Source organism: Thermobia domestica, chromosome 3 (assembly GCF_964235325.1).
Source record: "Thermobia domestica chromosome 3, izTheDome1.hap1.1, whole genome shotgun sequence".
In the NCBI taxonomy this organism is placed as follows: Eukaryota; Metazoa; Arthropoda; class Insecta; order Zygentoma; family Lepismatidae; genus Thermobia; species Thermobia domestica.
Genome location: NC_137456.1, coordinates 101,980,747 through 102,000,314, shown reverse-complemented (window position 1 = coordinate 102,000,314; position 19,568 = coordinate 101,980,747). Strand labels below are relative to the sequence as shown.

Sequence of the window (19,568 nt, the reverse complement as noted above, 5' to 3'; positions counted from 1 at the left end):
CGGATCTTAGGAACCGGTTCCAGATCTGGATCTGAAAACCCGGTTCCAGAACCGGATCTAAGGAACCGGTTCCAGATCTGGATCTGAAAACCCGGTTCCAGAACCGGATCTTAGGAACCGGTTCCAGACCTGGATCCGAAAGCCCCCAAAGACCCGTAAATGAGGCATAAAGATCACCTTCAAAAATAATGCAAAGAGGACCATGCGCTTGTGCCTTCCTCGCCCAGACACGCTTGTGCCCCCAGAAAAAAACTTTGCTCCACCAGTGGGTGTTTAGCCAAATGAGTTGGCCAGTTTGCCTGTTTAACCAATGAGTTTGCCAGTTACCCAGTTTATTTAGCCAAATGAGACAAGCTACCGCCGCCTGGGCGCCTGCCTGTCGCTTCCACCATTTCATCTAGCATACTGTTCACAGCTTGCCAGCAGCTCGGGTTTAGCGAAGGGATGGTCACAAAGTTTCGGTTCCAGCGGAACCGGTTCCGCGAGGAACCGGTTCTGTTTCAGAACCGGTTCTAGACCTGGATCCGAAAAACCGGTTCCAGACCTGGATCCGAAAAACCGGATCTTCTAGAACCGGATCCGTTCAGACCCGAAAACCGGTTCCACTAGGAACCGGTTCTGGCCATCCCTACTATCCAGCCTAGTTTTCTTTTATCGTAATTAAATGAGGAAGGTAAGGCGTTGGAAGCGGGCGTCTGCTACGATCCTCCTATGTATCGTGTGCAAAACACAAAGGACAGGAAACTGTTTTGTGACAGGAAAAGAGCAGCGTTCTCCTCCTTGTTCATTGTTTTGTCAGTGTGTAACGGACCTCAATACAGTATGCATGCCACTGTTCCTGATTATAACTGTACAGTACGTACAGTACTGTATTCATAAATTGTTCTTGGGGTATGCTTAATGTCCATAAAGAAATGAGTTGATAGAACTCCGGTCTATCCGGCTTTTATGTTATCCGACCTGTTCTTCTGTCACATTAGGCTGTATACTCGTAAAACTATTTAATATGTAGTGTATAAGAACGAATCCAGAGTTTGGTAAAGAGTTTTATGTGTATCCATGTACTATTTTGACCATTCCTAATTATATATGATGAACTGTCATAAATTAATTCCATGCTGTCATAAGTTAATCCATAAGTCTCTTTTTATTCAGTTGAAAGGTGGTGACAATGCCATCTATACCCATCCTTGGACTGGCCTCAGTACACGTTAGGAACTACGTCAGTCTGATATCCCATTCTCTTCTTTACTCCTATCACTGTACAAAAGGAAATCGCAGAAGAGGCTTAGCTGATATTTAACCCGTATGGACTTTTTCCTGTGGCTTCGATGGTGAAGGGTTTCTTCCTGTCCTTTGGTTGACCAGAAGCAGAGCTGATATATATATATATATATATATATATATATACCTTTTAAGTCTCACACACACCACAATGTCTCGCAGTGTTACGTATCTTTGGTATGAATAGTGCTACTGCATTCCCCAACATCGTGGCATACCAGAAAAATGAGAGGGGATGAGGAAAAGTTTCAAATACGGTACGAGAAGAAGAAAAAAGAGGTTGTAATAAGCTCTACTTTTTTTTTTTTTTTGAAATTCCTGTGGAAAGTATCTTGGAATTTGTGTTGTGGGAGTATGTACTGTGGGTGTGTGTGTGGGTGTTTGGTAGGTATAGTACGAATAGCAGCTGGGCACGAGGCTACACGATTTTTACTTTTCTCTCTCTCTCTCTCTCTTAGGTTTCCCGCGCTCTATTCCTCCGTCCACACCAGGTACAGATCGATGGCGTACGGCAGCCTTAAAGAGAATAGGTCCGACAACGAAAGAACTAATAAAGGGAAATAGATTCTTTTATTTTTCTCTTAAAGAAATATTATGGGTTATTGGATGCTAATATCTTTAACAGTTTATAAAATGTATCTACAGGAATATTAAAGATTTTTTTTCCAGGAGAAATTGTCGTAATACTTTTGTTCAATGGTGTTAGGAGGTAGTAAGTTAAAAAGATCATGCTGGTTTATCGGTAGTTCTTGATATTGTAGACACAGAGTTATCATTTCTAAAAAAATGTCTTCAAAAGGGGTAAAAGTGCAAAAACAAAGTTTCGAAACACGATGTGTTCCAACACGTTGCCTCAAAATTCTCATCCACACGTTGCACTTTTTTCCGAAATGCTTCAGAAATACACAATATACTATTATTAATGTATAACGAAAAGAGTCCAAAGATGATATAGTACTAATTAATAGATCTCGTTGTACGAAGCAACAGGGCCTGCTCTACCATATTTGAAAAACATGCATTAGCTCGGGATGGCAAGTTTCGAAGGGCAGCAAAATCTATCATAACAATATTATTTACAATAAATATTTCTTGTTGGAGACAGACTTCATGATGATAGTAGCTAAATTTACTAAGTGGACGTATTTGAATACTACATTAATAAATCATGTTTAGATACATTAGTTTGTCACATGGTCAGTGCTAAAAATTCAAATGGTCAAACAAATCCCAGCATTAATTGCTTGATTGTTGCCAAATACAAGAACTCCATTCTCGAACGGTAGCAAACATCATTTCAATTTAGTTAGTTATGACAGTTTTAATATGAAAACTAAACAAGCCTTGTATTTGTCACAATCAAGTTCCCTTATCATTGAAGGTGGAAACAAGTTTTTTCAAACAGATATTGAAGGAAACTCAAGAAATAAAGGTTAATGAGCTAGCTGCACTGAAATATTGAGATTGAAGCTCGAAATTGAATTCTGTAAACAAGGATCACCATCTTTCCTCTGCAGGTGCGTTTCTCTCTTCTCAAATATAGTCACTACACACCCTGTGAGGGCATTAATATTCTCAAAATGGAACGGAAAAGTAACTGTACAATTGTCGAAACATTTTTCCGAAAGCAAATAGTCCTATTACAAATTAGTTATGGGAAAACTAATTTGTATTTCTCAGTTCTTCACATAATAGGGAATATTTTTTGCCGTTTGCCGTGATGCTAGTAATTTACTTGAATATATGTTCTCTCGCAATCAGGAGTGGGTTTAATGTCCCGCTGTCCTTAGATCGAGATGTGTTTGCCGCTCCTACAGGTTGAAAGGTATTTGCCGCCCCTCACTCGACGTACAAAATTTTAACACAATGGGGAATTGTTTTAAAAAGAATAAAGTTATTTTATGCATGCCTTTGTTTGAACTTCTTTGTACGCATTTTAATTAATTTTAGTATGGTGATATCGCATTCTGAAGGCACGTGCGCTTACGCGCAGCGCAACGGCTTTACATGCCAGCTACAATGCAACTGTCTATTGTAAAATTCCACTCAAGTTCAACGACCAATAACTGAAGCCAATTAGGGGACGGGGCGTTTACTCTGATTTTAATAATGGAAATAATAATAATAATAAAAATAATAATAATAACAATAATAATAATAATAATAATAATAATAATAATAATAATAACAACAACAACAATAACAATAACAACAACAACAACAACAACAACAACAACAACAACAATAATAATAATAATAATAACCATTATTATTATTATTATTATTATTATTATTATTATTATTATTATTATTATTATTATTATTATTAAACTTTTGCAATTTTTTCGTCTTGCTTATTAAGCTTTCGTGTAACATGCACCTGTAACAAATAAGAACGTTCCGCCCGATTCTAGTGGTAAACCCGACTCTGCTCGCAATAGGTACTGCAGCACAAACTAGGTCACTAAGTAACGTTTTCTAAATACTAAATAATTATGCAAATTATATTTTACTATAATTCTATAGACTAACCAAATAGTTTGAAAAATGAAAAATTCCAGAAAGGACGGCTATGCAATGGGAAGTTAAAAAGATAGCAAGCAATTATTAATGATTGGTTTTGTCTTCCCCTTTACTAGCGTTCTTTAAGTAGAAACAGGAACTCATAGTATTTTTCTAGTGTTTATATCTAGAATCAGGACGTTAATGAGGAGGAAATGAAATGATATATTTCAGTTCAACGTCCCACGATTATGACTTTTTAAGCTAAGGAAGACGATGATCAAGGCAAGTAAATGATGATGGGAGGAATAGAAGGAATAAGATAGTGGAAGGAAACGGGACTATCCCGAGAAAACTCACAGGTTGTTAGTCTACCAGAAACTTAGTTGACAAACTGAGATCGAACCAGGGACCCCACACACCAGAAGTAAGTGTTCTACCACGGAGCCACCGTGCTCCATTTGATGAGGAGAGCAACACACACCAATAGGCTTTCCTCATCTTAATATCTTCTCAGTTTCTTACTTGTTTTCCCAATTCAATTCTCCATTGGGGTTAAAAAGTAAATCTACTTAGATTCACCGTTGTACAGTAATTACGGGAAGGGTTCAACAGGCAGGTAGCTAGCCTAAAAATGTTGTGGGGGGGGGGTAGAAGCGAGGGGGGCCCGACTTAACCATATTATACCTCATCACCATATCATAGTTCTTTTGCAAGCCTACCGTGAAAATTTTAGGGGGGGCAGCAAACATTACCCCCCGACCCCCCTAGACCTCCCTTGGATACGGGTCTGGTGTTGTATGGCACACTGTCAGAGCTCTCACCTTTGGTGTGAGATATCCTTCATTAAATCTCAAGCCAGTTGAGTTTGTGGTGAACGTTCGTGGACTTTCTCGGGATTTTCCCATTTCCCCCCACAAATTCATTCTGTCAATCTTTTTATAATAATTTACTCTCATTAATCATTCATACTCTTTAGTCCACTGATTTTTAACCGCTGAATCCTTCAAATTATTTAACTTGTCCGCACTAGAGGCTGATTAGCTTTGTCCAGCGATGGGATTTTCTTTTAGATTTAACCGCCAACTTCGGATTTTTAAACCAAGTCAGTAAATCAGTGTGACTGTTATCTGTGAGTGAAGAATATTAGTGACTTTTTTAATTATCTACATGTAAAAACAACTTACTGGCCTATCTTTGCAAGTAAGACAAAATACAAGAACCAATTAGACGTAGATGTCACTCTATTCTTGCAGTTTGAACATTGTATCCACCAATCGAGAAGATATTTGACAAATGAACAGCAGCAAATGTCATTGAGTCCATAGAAACAACTTTTCATAGAAAATATATGAACTACAATAGTTGAGTGGTCAAAGGTATCTATCTAACTCAAAAGTAAAATGCAGTTTGTGGTTCTAAAATGTGTAATTTTTGCGTTCTGTATTTCAATATTAAACATTGTTAATATTAAATACTAGAATTAAACATTTAAATAGAGTGTGGTGCTCTGTACTTTGCCGTTTCCAATATTTATTCCTCTCTTTTCCCGGTACACGTGTATTGAAAAGTTGAAAACCACTGCTTTAACATACAGGGCGTAAACGTGGGCTGAAAAGAAAATCACTTCTATTCTTTTCGTTACTGGATTAGTTACAAAAATCCATATGATGGGTTTGGGAGCCATTACTCTGACCACGCACTATGGCATTTGACAGAGCATCCTTTGAAAAACTATAACAGGAAGCTTGGTATTCCATGCCTTCGCTTTGAGTACTCTGAGTAAAGTGTAAACTTTGTATCATGTTATTACATTCCACAAAAGCTAATGACCTTCCCATAAGGAATTTCATTAATGTCATCTCTGATTCTTTTTACGTGAAATTGTTTAATCTTAACTCAAACACCCTTGCAACTTCTGGTCACCACCAAAAATTGTGAACTTTCTCCGAAAATTGAATCGAAAATCACGTAAACTACATCAAAAAGCATATTACATAATATTCAGTTATGCAAAATATCTACTGGCTCTACTCGATGATCAACTGCAATGATTCTCAACCAGTGTGCCGCGGAACGTTAGAGGCAGTAAGTCGGTTAAGGTGAGAAATAGAAGTAATATCATTCAATGTAAGAAAAAAGTAACAGGAAAAATATTCCAAATTCGAAAGAAAAACAATCGAGAGATGTTTGAGAATGAACACAATTCATTCATGAGAATTTGGTACAGTGTTACCAACCCCTAAGTTAATATGACATGAATAAACTCAACAAGGAAGATTGTGGCGTGATCGAAACCAGATCGAGAACTACTGGTCTAGTTGTTAGTGTGCTTGCCACTAGTGCCAATTGTCAGGATTCAGATCCCGATAGGACAGTATCGAACGCACTTCAGTAGTTTTGATCCAACTTTAAACTGTAGATTTCTTATGAAACCTCGCTACTGGCATAGAACGTAATTACAAATCAATCAATCATTCCTAACGTATGTTGATATAGTGTCAAAATAATACAGTATAGGATATTCGAGAAGTCTCGTACGTCATCCTGAAACAAATACACATTTCTTCCAACCAAATATGTTTATTTTACAAGATGGTTCCTTGCCAAAGCAATATCTAAATGCAGTCATTACCTGCCTAATTTCTGCCTTGAGTGTGATCATTCGTGTATCCACACAAATGACACCAACCGGTCCTTGTCAAAGCGATTTCTATATGCAGTCATGTTTCTTCTGTGTGTTCACACAACTTCTTCACACAAACAACACTAACTGGTCCTTGCCAAAGCGATTTCTAAACGAAGTCATGATCGGCATTATTGTTTGTACTGTGTGTAGTCGTTAGTGTCACTAATCGCTCCTCAACCGTGTAATTATAAGGTTTCACATCAGCCTTGATTTCACAACTGAAATACACCGCGTGACCTTAAATGCATAGATACCGAATAGTACTTGAAAACAGCAATACCAGACAGTGCTGCCTGTGACCATGAAAGCAGTGTTATCAATACCGCAACTAAAATTACATTGATAGTGTTCTCAAACCTAGATACAGGAGGATTCCTCAGATACTCTGCACTTTGAGAGGTTAAACTGTGCTAATTATTTTTTCCCGGAATGAAATAAAATCTTTCAGTTTAACGTTCCACGAATATGTCCTTTATTTTAAGGGAGACGGATGATTAAGGCAAGTGAATGATGATGGAAGAACTGACGGAATGAGAAAGTGGGAGAAAATGGGAATACCCTGAGAAAACCCACAGATGCAATGTGTCCACCACAAACTTATTTGGCCGGGAATCGAACCACCCTAACAGCACAGGATGTGCTAGGCATGTGCCATTTAGGTGTCCCAGCTACCCTTTTAGGTATCTGACACTTGGCACATACGATATTCATGTGCTAAGTATGTAATTCAGCTACCTACAGTTTTAGGTACTTGTTACACCTAATTGATATTTGCAACTATGTACCATAAGAATAGTTTATATACCTGGCTCAGTTTCGCACTCTAACAGTCATTTGTTTTTATGTCGTCACTTGGGATATGTATCTATCATGTTCTAGGTACGTCCTTTAGTTACATACTGTTTCAGATACTCTAACAGCACAAAATGTGCTAGGCATTCGCCATTAGGGTGTTCTAAATTCATCTCCCAGATTTGGTGTATTTGTTGCTTCTTTTTCTAAGCGACTGTGTACTAGAAGCAACAAACGCATCAACTTTATTAGACGCAACTGTCGCCAATCATTTGAAAGTGAATATGGAAGAAACATGAAATAAAGTAAATAGACACTCGTCATTTTGTTAAAAAATTACATGGCGAATAGATTTTATCTGATTCCAAACGATTATCGTCGAATATACGCGGTTAAAGGAGCACTCTAATTAGCTAAATTCCAAAGACCTCAACAATTTATTCCTCTACGAGCGACATTATCTTCATCGCCTCCGTGGCCAAGTCGGTAGAGTACGCGACTAGTAATCCAAATGTTGGTGGTTCGCTCCCATCTTGGAGTATTTTTTTTTTTACTTGTTTAAAGTGTTTTTTAGACTCATGTTAATGTAAACACATTACGCATATAGGCGATTTAACATATTTTGGGGGGAGGAATTTTGTGGGTCATTGACGCTTATGGCACGGGGAACATACCTAGAATATACTAGGCACATTCCCCAGGTACATGTTAGGCATGTGCCTAGGGGCGGACATAGACTGTGACTATCACTTGCTATCCATGTGACTTATCTCTCAGAGGTACATAAGGCACATACTGGACACATTCCTATGTACCTGATGGAACATGATAGGCATATGCCTGTTATGTGATTGTGGTGTTAGGGCAGAAACCCCATGCATCAGAGATAAGCGCTGTACCACTGAGCTACTGTCCCCCCAACCCCCCAATTATTCTTCCCGAAAGCATGATAATGGAGAAATTCTTTCCTACTTGTTTATTTATGTATTGTTCTGAATGTCTGTGTGTGTGTGTGTGTGTGTGTGTGTGTGTGGACGTAACTTATAAAGTACAACGTAAGGTATAATCAAAATGAAACTCTTCCCTTGTTTCATTACTATCAAACATGTTACTTAAGTAACGAGTAGAGAAAAACAATGTGTATTGTTAATGTGCAACTCACAGGTCTTTGCGGTTAGCACCAGATGTATACGACACATTCTATTTTGCCATAGAGTTAAACAAAAAGTAGGACAGCATTTTTTTAAAAAGCAGAAAAAAGACAACCCTGGAGACCTCTACCGACAACAAACTGAGAGAAAGAAAGAGTCCCGTTCTTCTGTCTTGGCTCATTATTCATAGCAGTCTTTTGACAGGAGACGAATTGCGCCCTGAAATACCAATCCATCGTGTTTATACAACAGCAATTTTCTTTTAATCTTAAATTTCCCTCTACTATCCCTCCCCGCCTCTCTCATTCTCTTTTGTTTTCTTGTATATTTTTTATGTTTTTTGAAAATATATCCTTTTTTTTCTTTCTTTTTGCTTGTGACGAGGTGGCTGTCAAAAGTAATGAAGGAACGTTCCTTCCACGATACATTAACACTGGAAGGATGACGGAGGAGAGGGTAAAAGGAAGGCCGGTGGTGGGGGGAGGGAGCTAGAAAAAAGAGTAATACGAGGTGCTTCCAGAACCCAATCAATGTAATGGACGGGAATTTTCAAGAAAACTGGAAGTTATTTTTCCCTGGAGAAGGCAGACAAACAGTGCGAGAGGGAAAAAGAGAGAACGAAACAGGGAGAAAGAGAAAGAGAAAAGGAAAGAAGGATTTTCATTTCTGTTTTTTTATCTTCTTGTTTTTAATATGGGGAAACTAGCTGTTTCTGTGTGTACAAGTTATTTCACTTACTTTCAGTGAGTGGAAATGTTACATAAAGAAAAGAAATTTTCAAAAAATGAAATCTTCAGACAAGTTTACTTATGATTTCTTTAAACATCTTATTTATTTCCCAGTTCTTCTACTTCCCATTAAGTTATATCCAGACTGTGTATAGCCAATATACAGGGTGTTTCAAAACAACAACAACAATAACGTTTGGGAGGTAATTCCTGACACCAAGATAAGACAAAAAGTATAGATCAACCTGGGTGCAAAAATGCTTCCTTTCGGAGTTATAAGCTGCCTAAAACAGGAAAAAATTAAATTTAAAGGTTCATAGCTCCAGAACTATGGGATCTAGCTCGTAGCCAAACTCCCTCTATAAAAACTGTTACGTGAGTACCTTAGGATTCTGAAACTTGGATGTTTGGGTAGGACACATATTAGTTCCTAAGTGAAGTCTTGACCCGAGTACGATAGGTCCCATAGTTTTAGAGTATGGACCTTTAAAGTTCGTCTTTTACGCAGTTACGAAGAAGAGGCCTTATTAAAGTATAAAACAGCTCTCCCAAGCGAGAGAAAAGTTTTAAAATTTCCATGTTGCCCATCAACCTACACTATGTAATCAAAAGTATCTGGACACCCCTCCAAACATACGTGGGGCGCTCCACGGAATTCACGGACTTCGAACGTAGTCAGGTAATTGGGTGTAACTTGTGTCAGAATTCTGTACGCGAGATTTCCACACTCCTAAACATCCCTAGGTCCACTGTGTCTAATGTGATAGTGAAGTGGAAACATGAAGAGACACGTACAGCACAAAAGCGTACAGGCCGACCTCGTCTGTTGACTGACAGAGATCGCTGACAGTTGAAGAGGTTCGTAAAGTATAACAGGCAGACGTCTATCCAGACCATCACACAGGAATTTCAAACTGCATCAGGATCCACTCCAAGTACTATGACAGGCGTGAGGTGAGAAAACTTGGATTTCATGGTCGAGCGGCTGCTCATAAGCCACATATCATGCAGGTAAATGCCAAACGACGCCTCGCTTGGTGTAAGGAGCGTAAACATTGGACGATTGAACAGCGGAAAAAGGTTGTGTGGACTGTTGAATCACGGTACACAATGTGGCGATCCGATGGGAGGGTGTGGGTATGGCGAATGCCCGGTGAACGTCCTTTGTCAGTGTGTGTAGTGCCAACAGCAAAATTCGGAGGTAGTGGTGTTACGGTGTGGTCGTATTTTTTCTTAGATGGGCTTGCACCCCTTGTTGTTTTGCGTGGCACTCTCACAGAGAAGGCCTACATTGATGTTTTAAGCACCTTCTTGCTTCCCACTGTTGAAGAGCAATTCGGGGATGACGATTGCATCTTTCAACACGATCGAGCACCTGTTCATACTGCACGGCTTGTGGCGGAGTGGTTACACGACCATAACATCCCTGCAATGGACTGGCCTGGACAGAGTCCTAACTTGAATGCTATAGAACACCTTTGGGATGTTTTCGAACGCCGACTTCGTGCCAGGCCTCACCGACCTAAATCGATACCTCTCCTCAGTTCAGCAATCCGTGAAGAATGAGCTGCTATTTCCCAAGAAACCTGACAGCACCTGATTGAAAGTATGCCTGCGAGAGTGAAAGCTGTCATCAAGGCTAAGGGTGGGCCAACGCCATATTGAATTCCAGCAGTATCGATGGAGGGCGCCACGAACTTGTAAGTAATTTTCAACCAGGTGCCCGGATACTTTTGATCACGTAGTGTATGGTTGAGGTGGACAAGAAGAAGACGTCTCTTAGATTGAACAATTGTCCAAACAAGAGGAAAGAGAGAAATGAAATTGGACAGAAAAAGATCCCCTCCCTACCAAAAAAAAGTGATTGTGGTAATATATACAATTATATTAGCGATAAGTATGAAGCAAATGGAATAAGGTCCATAGGTACTAATCCTGGGGAGTCCAGGGGATCCGGACTCCCTGAAGTTTTCTTGGGCTAACGTACTTGTATGAAAATACTCACTAATGTCTTGTTAGATTATATCTGGCAAACCTAAATGGTACCCCCTCCCCAAAGTTATACAGAGATCGGCACCACTGTTAAGATCTAATATAGATAACAGTGGTTGCTATAGTCAATAATCGGAACTACGTTTTCAATATTAAAAATTTCATATTTATTAATTGCTTCATACACGTCGAAAAATCATTTGAGATTCTTCTTTATAGGCCAGTACTTCAATAGTAATCATTTACACAATAAGTGAGAAGCTTATATTCAAAAGGTAACATTTCCATTTCAAGTTATTTTGCTGAATTAACCGTTTAACGATTTCTTAATCTATGGGATGAACTGGCTCGTATTACGTCATAGAGTTTATGGAAACGTGAAGGTTTTTGATTGAAATCACAATGTAATGTTGATCGTGTCTATATATATATATATATATATATATATATATATATATATATATATATATATATATATATATATATATATAAAGAATATATGCATCGCGTTCGTTGTAAAATTATCAAATAAGAGATAAGTTGAACTTGAGAAACCGTTAAATATTAATTTTGTTAACCCGGCGGCACTGGTGCCAAGTCTCACAGGCCCGTGCCACATGTTTTTGTAGTCTGTTACTAGTAGCTGGCCGTTAATCCTGATTGGGGTTGAAATTAAAAATTTTAGTTTTAATGGACAATTCCAAACATGATTTATTACCTTTTCTGATAATATATTGAAACTGTGGAACGTTTTACTAAATAATAATTGTAATTCTACCACGTTTTTCATAACTCTTTAATTTTTCCAGAGATACAATAAAACGTAATACTTATATTGAAATTCGCAACATACCTGTGCAATATTCGTAATACAAAATAAAATTGTCAACAAAAAATTTAAATAAAAAATTATTAGGTAAAGTTTTAAAATTTAACAAGTGGGTCTGTGAGACTAGACGCCAGTGCTCCAGTCACATGAACAGGCACCAGTGCTGCAAGGTTAATAATAATAATAATAATAATACATAATGGTAAGGATCAAAGTTCCTTACGTCCTTTTTGTTAGTTAGTGTAAGACATAATACTAAGAAATTTCAATAAAGCACATAAACCACCTACTGTACCTCGCACCAAAAATCCTTTTCGTCACTCACCTCACAGAGGGCATAACCCTCTTAAAAGTTGCTAGCCGCTTTTGGCTAGCCGGTAAAAATAATAATAATAATAATAATAATAATATAATAATAATAATAATAATAATAATAATAATAATAATAATAATAATAATAATAATAATAATAATAATAAGGAATTAACTTGAGGTAAATTGTTTCTTTTCAGAATAAGCTTCACATTACATTATTTGGACAGTCTATATCCCAGTTATTAATGTTCATATAGAGGCACTGTTACTTTCTGTGACACTTCTCGCCACACTACTTCATATCTACAATACTTGGTTTAATTTTACTATATTTAGCTGGAGTTTGCAAAGAGAAAGATGGTCAATATTTTCAATCCTTATTTTTCTCTTTTGTTTTGTCTTTACAGCTTGTAATCGGACGTACTTTGGAGACATTGGTAAAACTTATGATTTGGAAATTCGGAGACCGCGGGAGGACAAATTACCTTTTGTTTGCCATCTAAATTTCACTGCTGGCGGTGGCGAATTAGGAGAAATAGTGCAGGTAAATATATCCTTTTTTTAACTGTATTTCTGGTAATTTAATTTCAATCTTATAATCTTGCTGTTTTCAGAAATCAAGTTAACATTTTTATCATTATAAGTAAGAAGTTGAGGTGAATTTGTTGTTTCTTTAAAGATATTTTGTGTAGTTCGACTTGGAAGAAAATTGGAAGTGAATAGTCATTTAGAGATGACGTATTGTCATGTTGTCACATAGTGAGTATTCAGCTGAATCATCTTTTTTAACTATCCCCTCTAACGAAAGGGTCATTACCAGATGTACTATAAGCTTAAATCCGCTGTTTGCTTATAGACGGCGTTCGTGGGAGTATGAAGCTACCATGGGCATGCTATACCTGTTGTTTGTATGAGTTTGACATCTGGCAACACGAATCAGTGCACATCGTCACCAAGTGTAGACAACAATAGACCGTGTTACGTTTGTAAGCATGTCTAGTTTTGTGCCCGATAAAGAGCGTATGCGGGAAGCTCTGCTTTTCTGTTTCCATTTGAAGAAATCGGCTGTCGAATCACATCGAACGCTTGTGGAGGCCCATGGTGACAGAGCTGTATCGAAAACAACGTAACGGGGCGACAAGATTAAAATCGCCCCCGGAAGTTTGAGGACCATCAATTGCAGGTTCTTTTGAACAAGGACGATACCGAATCGCAAATAAATGCTTACCGAGAAATTGGGTGTTACTCTAGCAGCCATTTCCATGCGTCTACGTGACATGAGAAAGGTTCAAAAGATCGGAAAATGGGTGTCGCGTGAAATGACCGATCGGCAGCTGTAGAGACGCCAGAACACCTGCGAAATCTTGCCCGTTAGACCCCCCCAAAAAGTCGTTCCTACATCGGATAGTGACGGGCGATGAAAAGTGGATACGCAAGAAATCGTGGGTTGATCCCTGTCAACCCTCAATATCTTCCTCGAGACCAAATCCCTTCGGACTTTAGATAATGCTGTGTGTTTGGTGGGATCACCAGGGTATCATCTACTTTGACCTGTTGAAACCGGGTGCAACTGTCAATGTCCACCGCTACTACTAACAACTGATCAAATTACACTACTAACAACTGGTATGTGTGAGGAAAGACCGGAGTATCAGCAAAGACACGACAAGATGATTTTCCTCCACGACAATGCCTCATTCCGTACGTTAAACGTGGTCCAAAACTACTTGGAGACACTCAGCTTGGAGGTGTTACCACATCCCGCTTATTCGCCAGAGCTGGCTTATTCTGAGCTTCCGACCACCATATGTTTGTGTCGATAGGCCACGTCCTCGCTGAACAGCATTTTGATTCGACGCAGACGTCCGCAAATGACTTGATGATTGCTTTGCCTCGAAAGAGGACTTCTTTCTTGTCATGGTATCCACAAATTGCCCAAAAGGTGGGCAAAATGTGTAGCTAGTGAGAGAAAGTACTTTGAATAAATTTCTTCTTGCTTTCTATGAACGAAACATGTGTTTTTCTGACAACAAAATAGCGATTTGAAGCTTATACCCCTAGTATACCGGACGCCTAAACGGAATTCTCACGATATGGCAACACTGTGAGTCTATTTGTTTCTTATTTTGCTGCAAATATAATTCCAGTCGAATTTCCTTGTTACAAAACTAGAACCATGGATCTTCTGATTACAAACAAACCGGGGATCAAACAAGGATCCCACGCACCAGAGATAAGCGCTCTACCACTGAGCCACCGTGCCCCCTACTGAGACAAGGAGTGCAGTTTATATAACAATAAATAATGATTGATAGTTATTGTTACTAAAATCATAAGTAATAAATACAATCAAGCGTAACATTATAAATACGCTTGATATTAAATAAACAATGGTTGACCATTATTATTATTACGATCCATAATAACACACGGAGAACGATTGCTATTAAATAAATAATGAATGATGATGATTCAAATTAGAATGAAGCCTAACACAGGAAATGCAGTTATCAAACAATGATTGATCATTATAATTATTATTACAATCGACTGAAAAACAGGGAAAACGATTAACTCTCAATTATAACACTTCAAAAATTATCACGTGGTGGGCACAAAAACCGGTTTTTCGATTTTCGGTTTTTAGAAAAACCGAAACCGGTTTTTGAAAAATTAAAAAAAACGGTTTCGGTTTTCTTCAAAACCGGTTCCGTTTTCATCGAACCGGTTATCGGTTTTCCACCGGATTCGGTTTTCTTCAAAACCGGTTCCGTTTTTTTTTTCAAAGTTTGTTCTATTTCTGACAAGAATAGTGTTTCGTTGTTCTAAGGATACAGAATCCGTTTCCATAGAAATAGTTTTATGTTTTCCAAAATTTTTCACCGAAACCAGTTTCGGTGAAAACCGAACCAGTTTTGAAGAAAGCCGAAACAGGTTTTGGAGAAAACCGAAGCCGGTTTCGGTGAAAAACCGAACCGGTTTTTGGAGAAAACAAACCGATTTCGGTGAAAAACCAAATCGATTTTGGAGAAAACCGAAATGTCGTTTTTTCGGGTTTCGGTTATTTATAAACCGGTTTCCGGTGTTTATGAAAACCGGTTTTGCCCATCTCTAAAATATAACACTAGAGTCCAGGGTTGCCAACTTTTCTTTAAAAAAATCTGGACCGAACAATCGGTGTTTGAGCGCCACATCCCTCCCCGCGTGGAAACGAATCCGGTACGACGAGTCGTTGAAAACAATGTAAATAATCAGCCGAATAACACGGACCTGAATGAATGCAGCACCTTGTTTCTTTATTATTATTACTTTGCCATCCACTGCTCATCACTATGTATAAGTAATATATACAACAAATTCAAACCAAAACAACTGCAATTTATTTAATATACACAAACTTTAGAGAGAAAAGTATATAGATTTTTTATATCACAAATGAGTGATAAACATTGTTAAGGAATTACTGACAAAAAGTATTCCTAAAATCAAGTCTTGTTCTTTGGCTATCACACAACAAATTAAAAAAAAAAAACAATTGCAATTTATTTAACGTAAACAACGTTTGAAATGAAAATTATATAGACTTTTTTTTTATCACAAACAAGTTATAGTTAGCGTGGCGGCCACCCGCTGAAGTGAGCGCTAGTGTTACTGTCACTGCGGTAGCAGTCGTTTTTATGCACAGGTTGCGAACCAATATTTTTAGCGCTGCATGGAATATAATATTATCATAATCGCCTGGATTATCACTCAAAACAATGTGGGAATAACTATAAGTTAAAGACAAGGTGCTGTTTGTTTCATGAGTCAAATTAAAACACAAATTGATTCTATACATAAAACTGTGCGTGCAAAAGAATAAGTTATTTCTTTGTAAAAAAGACCCAGTAAAATATTAATTAACTTTGAAAATCGATAAATCGGGACAATATGCGTCCCGACGAGTGTCCGGTCGGGACAAGTAAATCAGAAATCTGTACAGTCCCGACATAATCGGGACAGTTGGCAACCCTGCTGGGGTCTGAGGGACCCCAGTATCCTTTTTCATTCTTATAATTATGTTAATACATTTTTATGTAAAAAAAAAAGAGATGATTTTATACAAATAATATGTTCACACCTATTTTAATGGTACTAAATAAAAATGTTGAGTATTCTTAGTCAAGAAAGTTGATTATATCTAGGAAGTGAACTTCTATTGTTGTAAAATATAAGAGGCTAAGCCTGTTTCTGTTACATTCAAAATTCTTTCTGAAATAACTACACATACTATCAAAATGAAAGGCTAATATATGCATATTCATATAAAACATGTGACACCAAAAACTTTTGAGCCATCTACCTTCTGTTTAGGCTTGAAATGTGCATCTCATTTATCAGCATTTGTTAGAGGAGAACTTACAGATTTTTTAGAAAATAATTCTAGTAAAAACAATGAAAAGTCAAATTTCGCGTTATTGTTTTCTTGTCTAAGGAAATTACTTCTGTTCTTACTTAGAACATACAATACTCGATACAGCACTAAGGGCGCCCATGTTGTGGTTTCCAGGAGGGGGCCAGTATAAGCGACATTTCAAATGTAGTCTCAATTTTTGCGGTATTTTTTTTAATTTATTGGGTTTTCGATCTTCCGAAGTACAATTTCCTCTAGAGAGGGGCGAGCGCCCCACCTTGCCCCCTTGATGGGCGTCCTTGTACAACACTATCTTCGAATTATCGTGCTCTTGATTCGTCATCATGTTCACATTTTTCTGTAGCATAATCGGGATCCAAGTCTGAATCACCATCATCAAATAAACTTTTCTTGTCGGCTGAACTGTCATTAGATTAATCTACTTTGTATTAGCTGTCTTATTGCATCTACATTACTTGCAATAATTTTGCTCATTTTAGAGGAAAAACTAAAATCACACTCAAACAAACAAGCTTAGTAAATGCTACTACAAATAAAACATTGGGGTATGTCAGACCCCAAACATACTTCCACTTATCACTGTAAGTTTATCGGTGCAAACTGAAATATGCTTAGACATATATTGGTAAACTAGTATTGCGAAGTAAATTTACATGGACGGAAAAAAGAGTTTAATAATAAATAAAGAAATTACTACAATAAATAATTCTTGATGGGGTCTTGTGGACCCCAGTGTTGTAATTAAGGGTTAAGTAAACAAAGAATTCTTGTTATCAGGAATAACACAAGCAATGCAGTTGATATTAAACAATGATTGACCATTAATAATATTATAATGAAGCGTACGTAGCATGCGGGATAGTGTTGATTTTAAAGAACCGAACCATGGTGGAAAGACTAAAAGGTAGTTGCATGCGCATGTCGCCTGAAGCACTGTCGTGGCTGTGACGTCATCTGGGTTGCAAGGGACAACGGGAAAATGCGCGGCTGGAAGTGACAAGTGGAAATTCTTTGTTACTTTATTATGTTAAGTGATATCGAGAATGCCTAACTGTGCAGTGTACGGCTGTAGTGATTACTAAAAAAAAAAAAAAAAGGAAAAAAAAGTAAATTAACTAATATAAAATACAGTATTTTAGATTCCCTCAAGAACACGGGGGAATGTCTCCAGAAATGGATTTTAGCTTCCAGGCGACAGTACAAAATAAACCTAAAATATGGTAAGTTTTACATAAAAATGATAAATTCAATGTTAAATGAAATTATATAAACACGATTTCATTATGTAGTTTCTGTTTAGTATTAATAATATGTAATAGTAGTATATACAGTGGCTTGTGTTGATTCTACGTACAAAAATCCAATAATACGATTTAAAAAGACGAACTTCGAGGTAAGACCCGGTTTCGAAATCATGAGGGAGGGGGAGCGACAGAGGTTATCATTTCTATCATCATTTCCATAAGATATTGAGACAAAATTTTCTCCACAGAGGCAGGCATGTAACTTGAGAAGGGAGGCACGATGTCCTAGGGTTGATTACGTCTCTCAAGTTACGCATATGGAGAGCATTGAACGCGTTAAGGTAGATCAGATCCTATTTCATTCTGCAGGTCTGCATTCCCTGTAGCCTCGGTGCTGAAACGGGATGTTGCACTTCAAATGAACTAACGAAGAAGGTTCGTAATAACGACTAACGGTTACAAAGATATATAACAATGTATTAAATCAAGAGAATAAAATATCCATCTACCATATCAGGGCGACATTGTCGGGACATTTTTACACTCAGATTTTGAAATTTTTGTTCATTTTAATCACAACTTTGGATAATTATATATACATATTTAGGGGTTCCCTCCAGAATTACAAAGTTAAGAATGACTTGTAGTCATGATTACAAAGTTAAGAATGACTGGTGTAGTCTTTCTACCATGCTTTTGCTATTGTAAATATCTTCCTTTGAATTCATTTAGCTTAATCATTGATTACATTACGTTTATATAATTACTGTTTGTACTAACATTTTCACTTCGTTGAAGATCACTACAAATAGAAGTTTTCGTGTGAGACACCAGCGAGCAACCGCTTGTTAAAAGTTCATCTGCCTCTCGTTGGCCACGTCTGCGACCAAGATGACGTCATGCGCCAGAGCGACAAGAATGTAGCACTGCATTGCATCCATCTTGTAGTCTTTCCACCATGAAACGAACATTATTATAATATTACAGTCAAGGGTAACAGGGAGAATATAATAGACATTAAACAATGAAAGGTAGCGTGGGTTGGACTTAAAAGACCATGATTAATTATTACTCTTGTTAGGAGCGTAATATACCATATAAAACTAGTGTTAAAATGATCAGAGACAGATCATTATTGTTAATAGAATCAAACATACGTCAGGGAATGTAGTTGATGTTAAACGATAAATCCTTCTTATTACAATTAAAAGTAACACACGTAAAGGTTGATAATAAATATACAATGATTGAGTGTTGTTATAATTACAATCAAAAACAATTATAATTAATAGCACCAGAAATGCGGGTGACTCAGATTGGGTTTTTAAGATGTTATTTTCATTATAATGCTTGTTCTAAGAGGGACGGATTTTTAAAAAAAATTACGCCAGAAGTATAGTAAAGCACGATCCTCACTCATCTCGATTAGTTGAAATTATAAGGTAACAAAGAAAGTTGAGTTGATTTTGAGTTTAACGTCTCGTTCAGCAGCGAGGCTATATGAGACGTGGACCTACTGATTAACGTGGAATCCGAACCACATGAACTCCCACCGGGAATCGAACCCGGGTCTCCCACGCCAAAGGCGCGTACGCTAACCGCTTAGCTACAGAGGAGCTCGTAACAAA

The 19,568-nt window shown here is 37.6% G+C and overlaps 1 protein-coding gene across 1 annotated transcript in view; it reads left to right on the top strand.

Moving 5' to 3' along the window:
• The window catches only part of LOC145680630 (uncharacterized), a 188,977-nt gene that overhangs the window by 124,404 nt on the left and 45,005 nt on the right, over nucleotides 1-19,568 (top strand). The window contains exon 2 of the mRNA XM_081751320.1: nucleotides 12,690-12,826. Coding sequence (XP_081607446.1) covers nucleotides 12,690-12,826 — 137 coding nt within the window. The remainder of the gene's footprint in view (nucleotides 1-12,689; nucleotides 12,827-19,568) is intronic.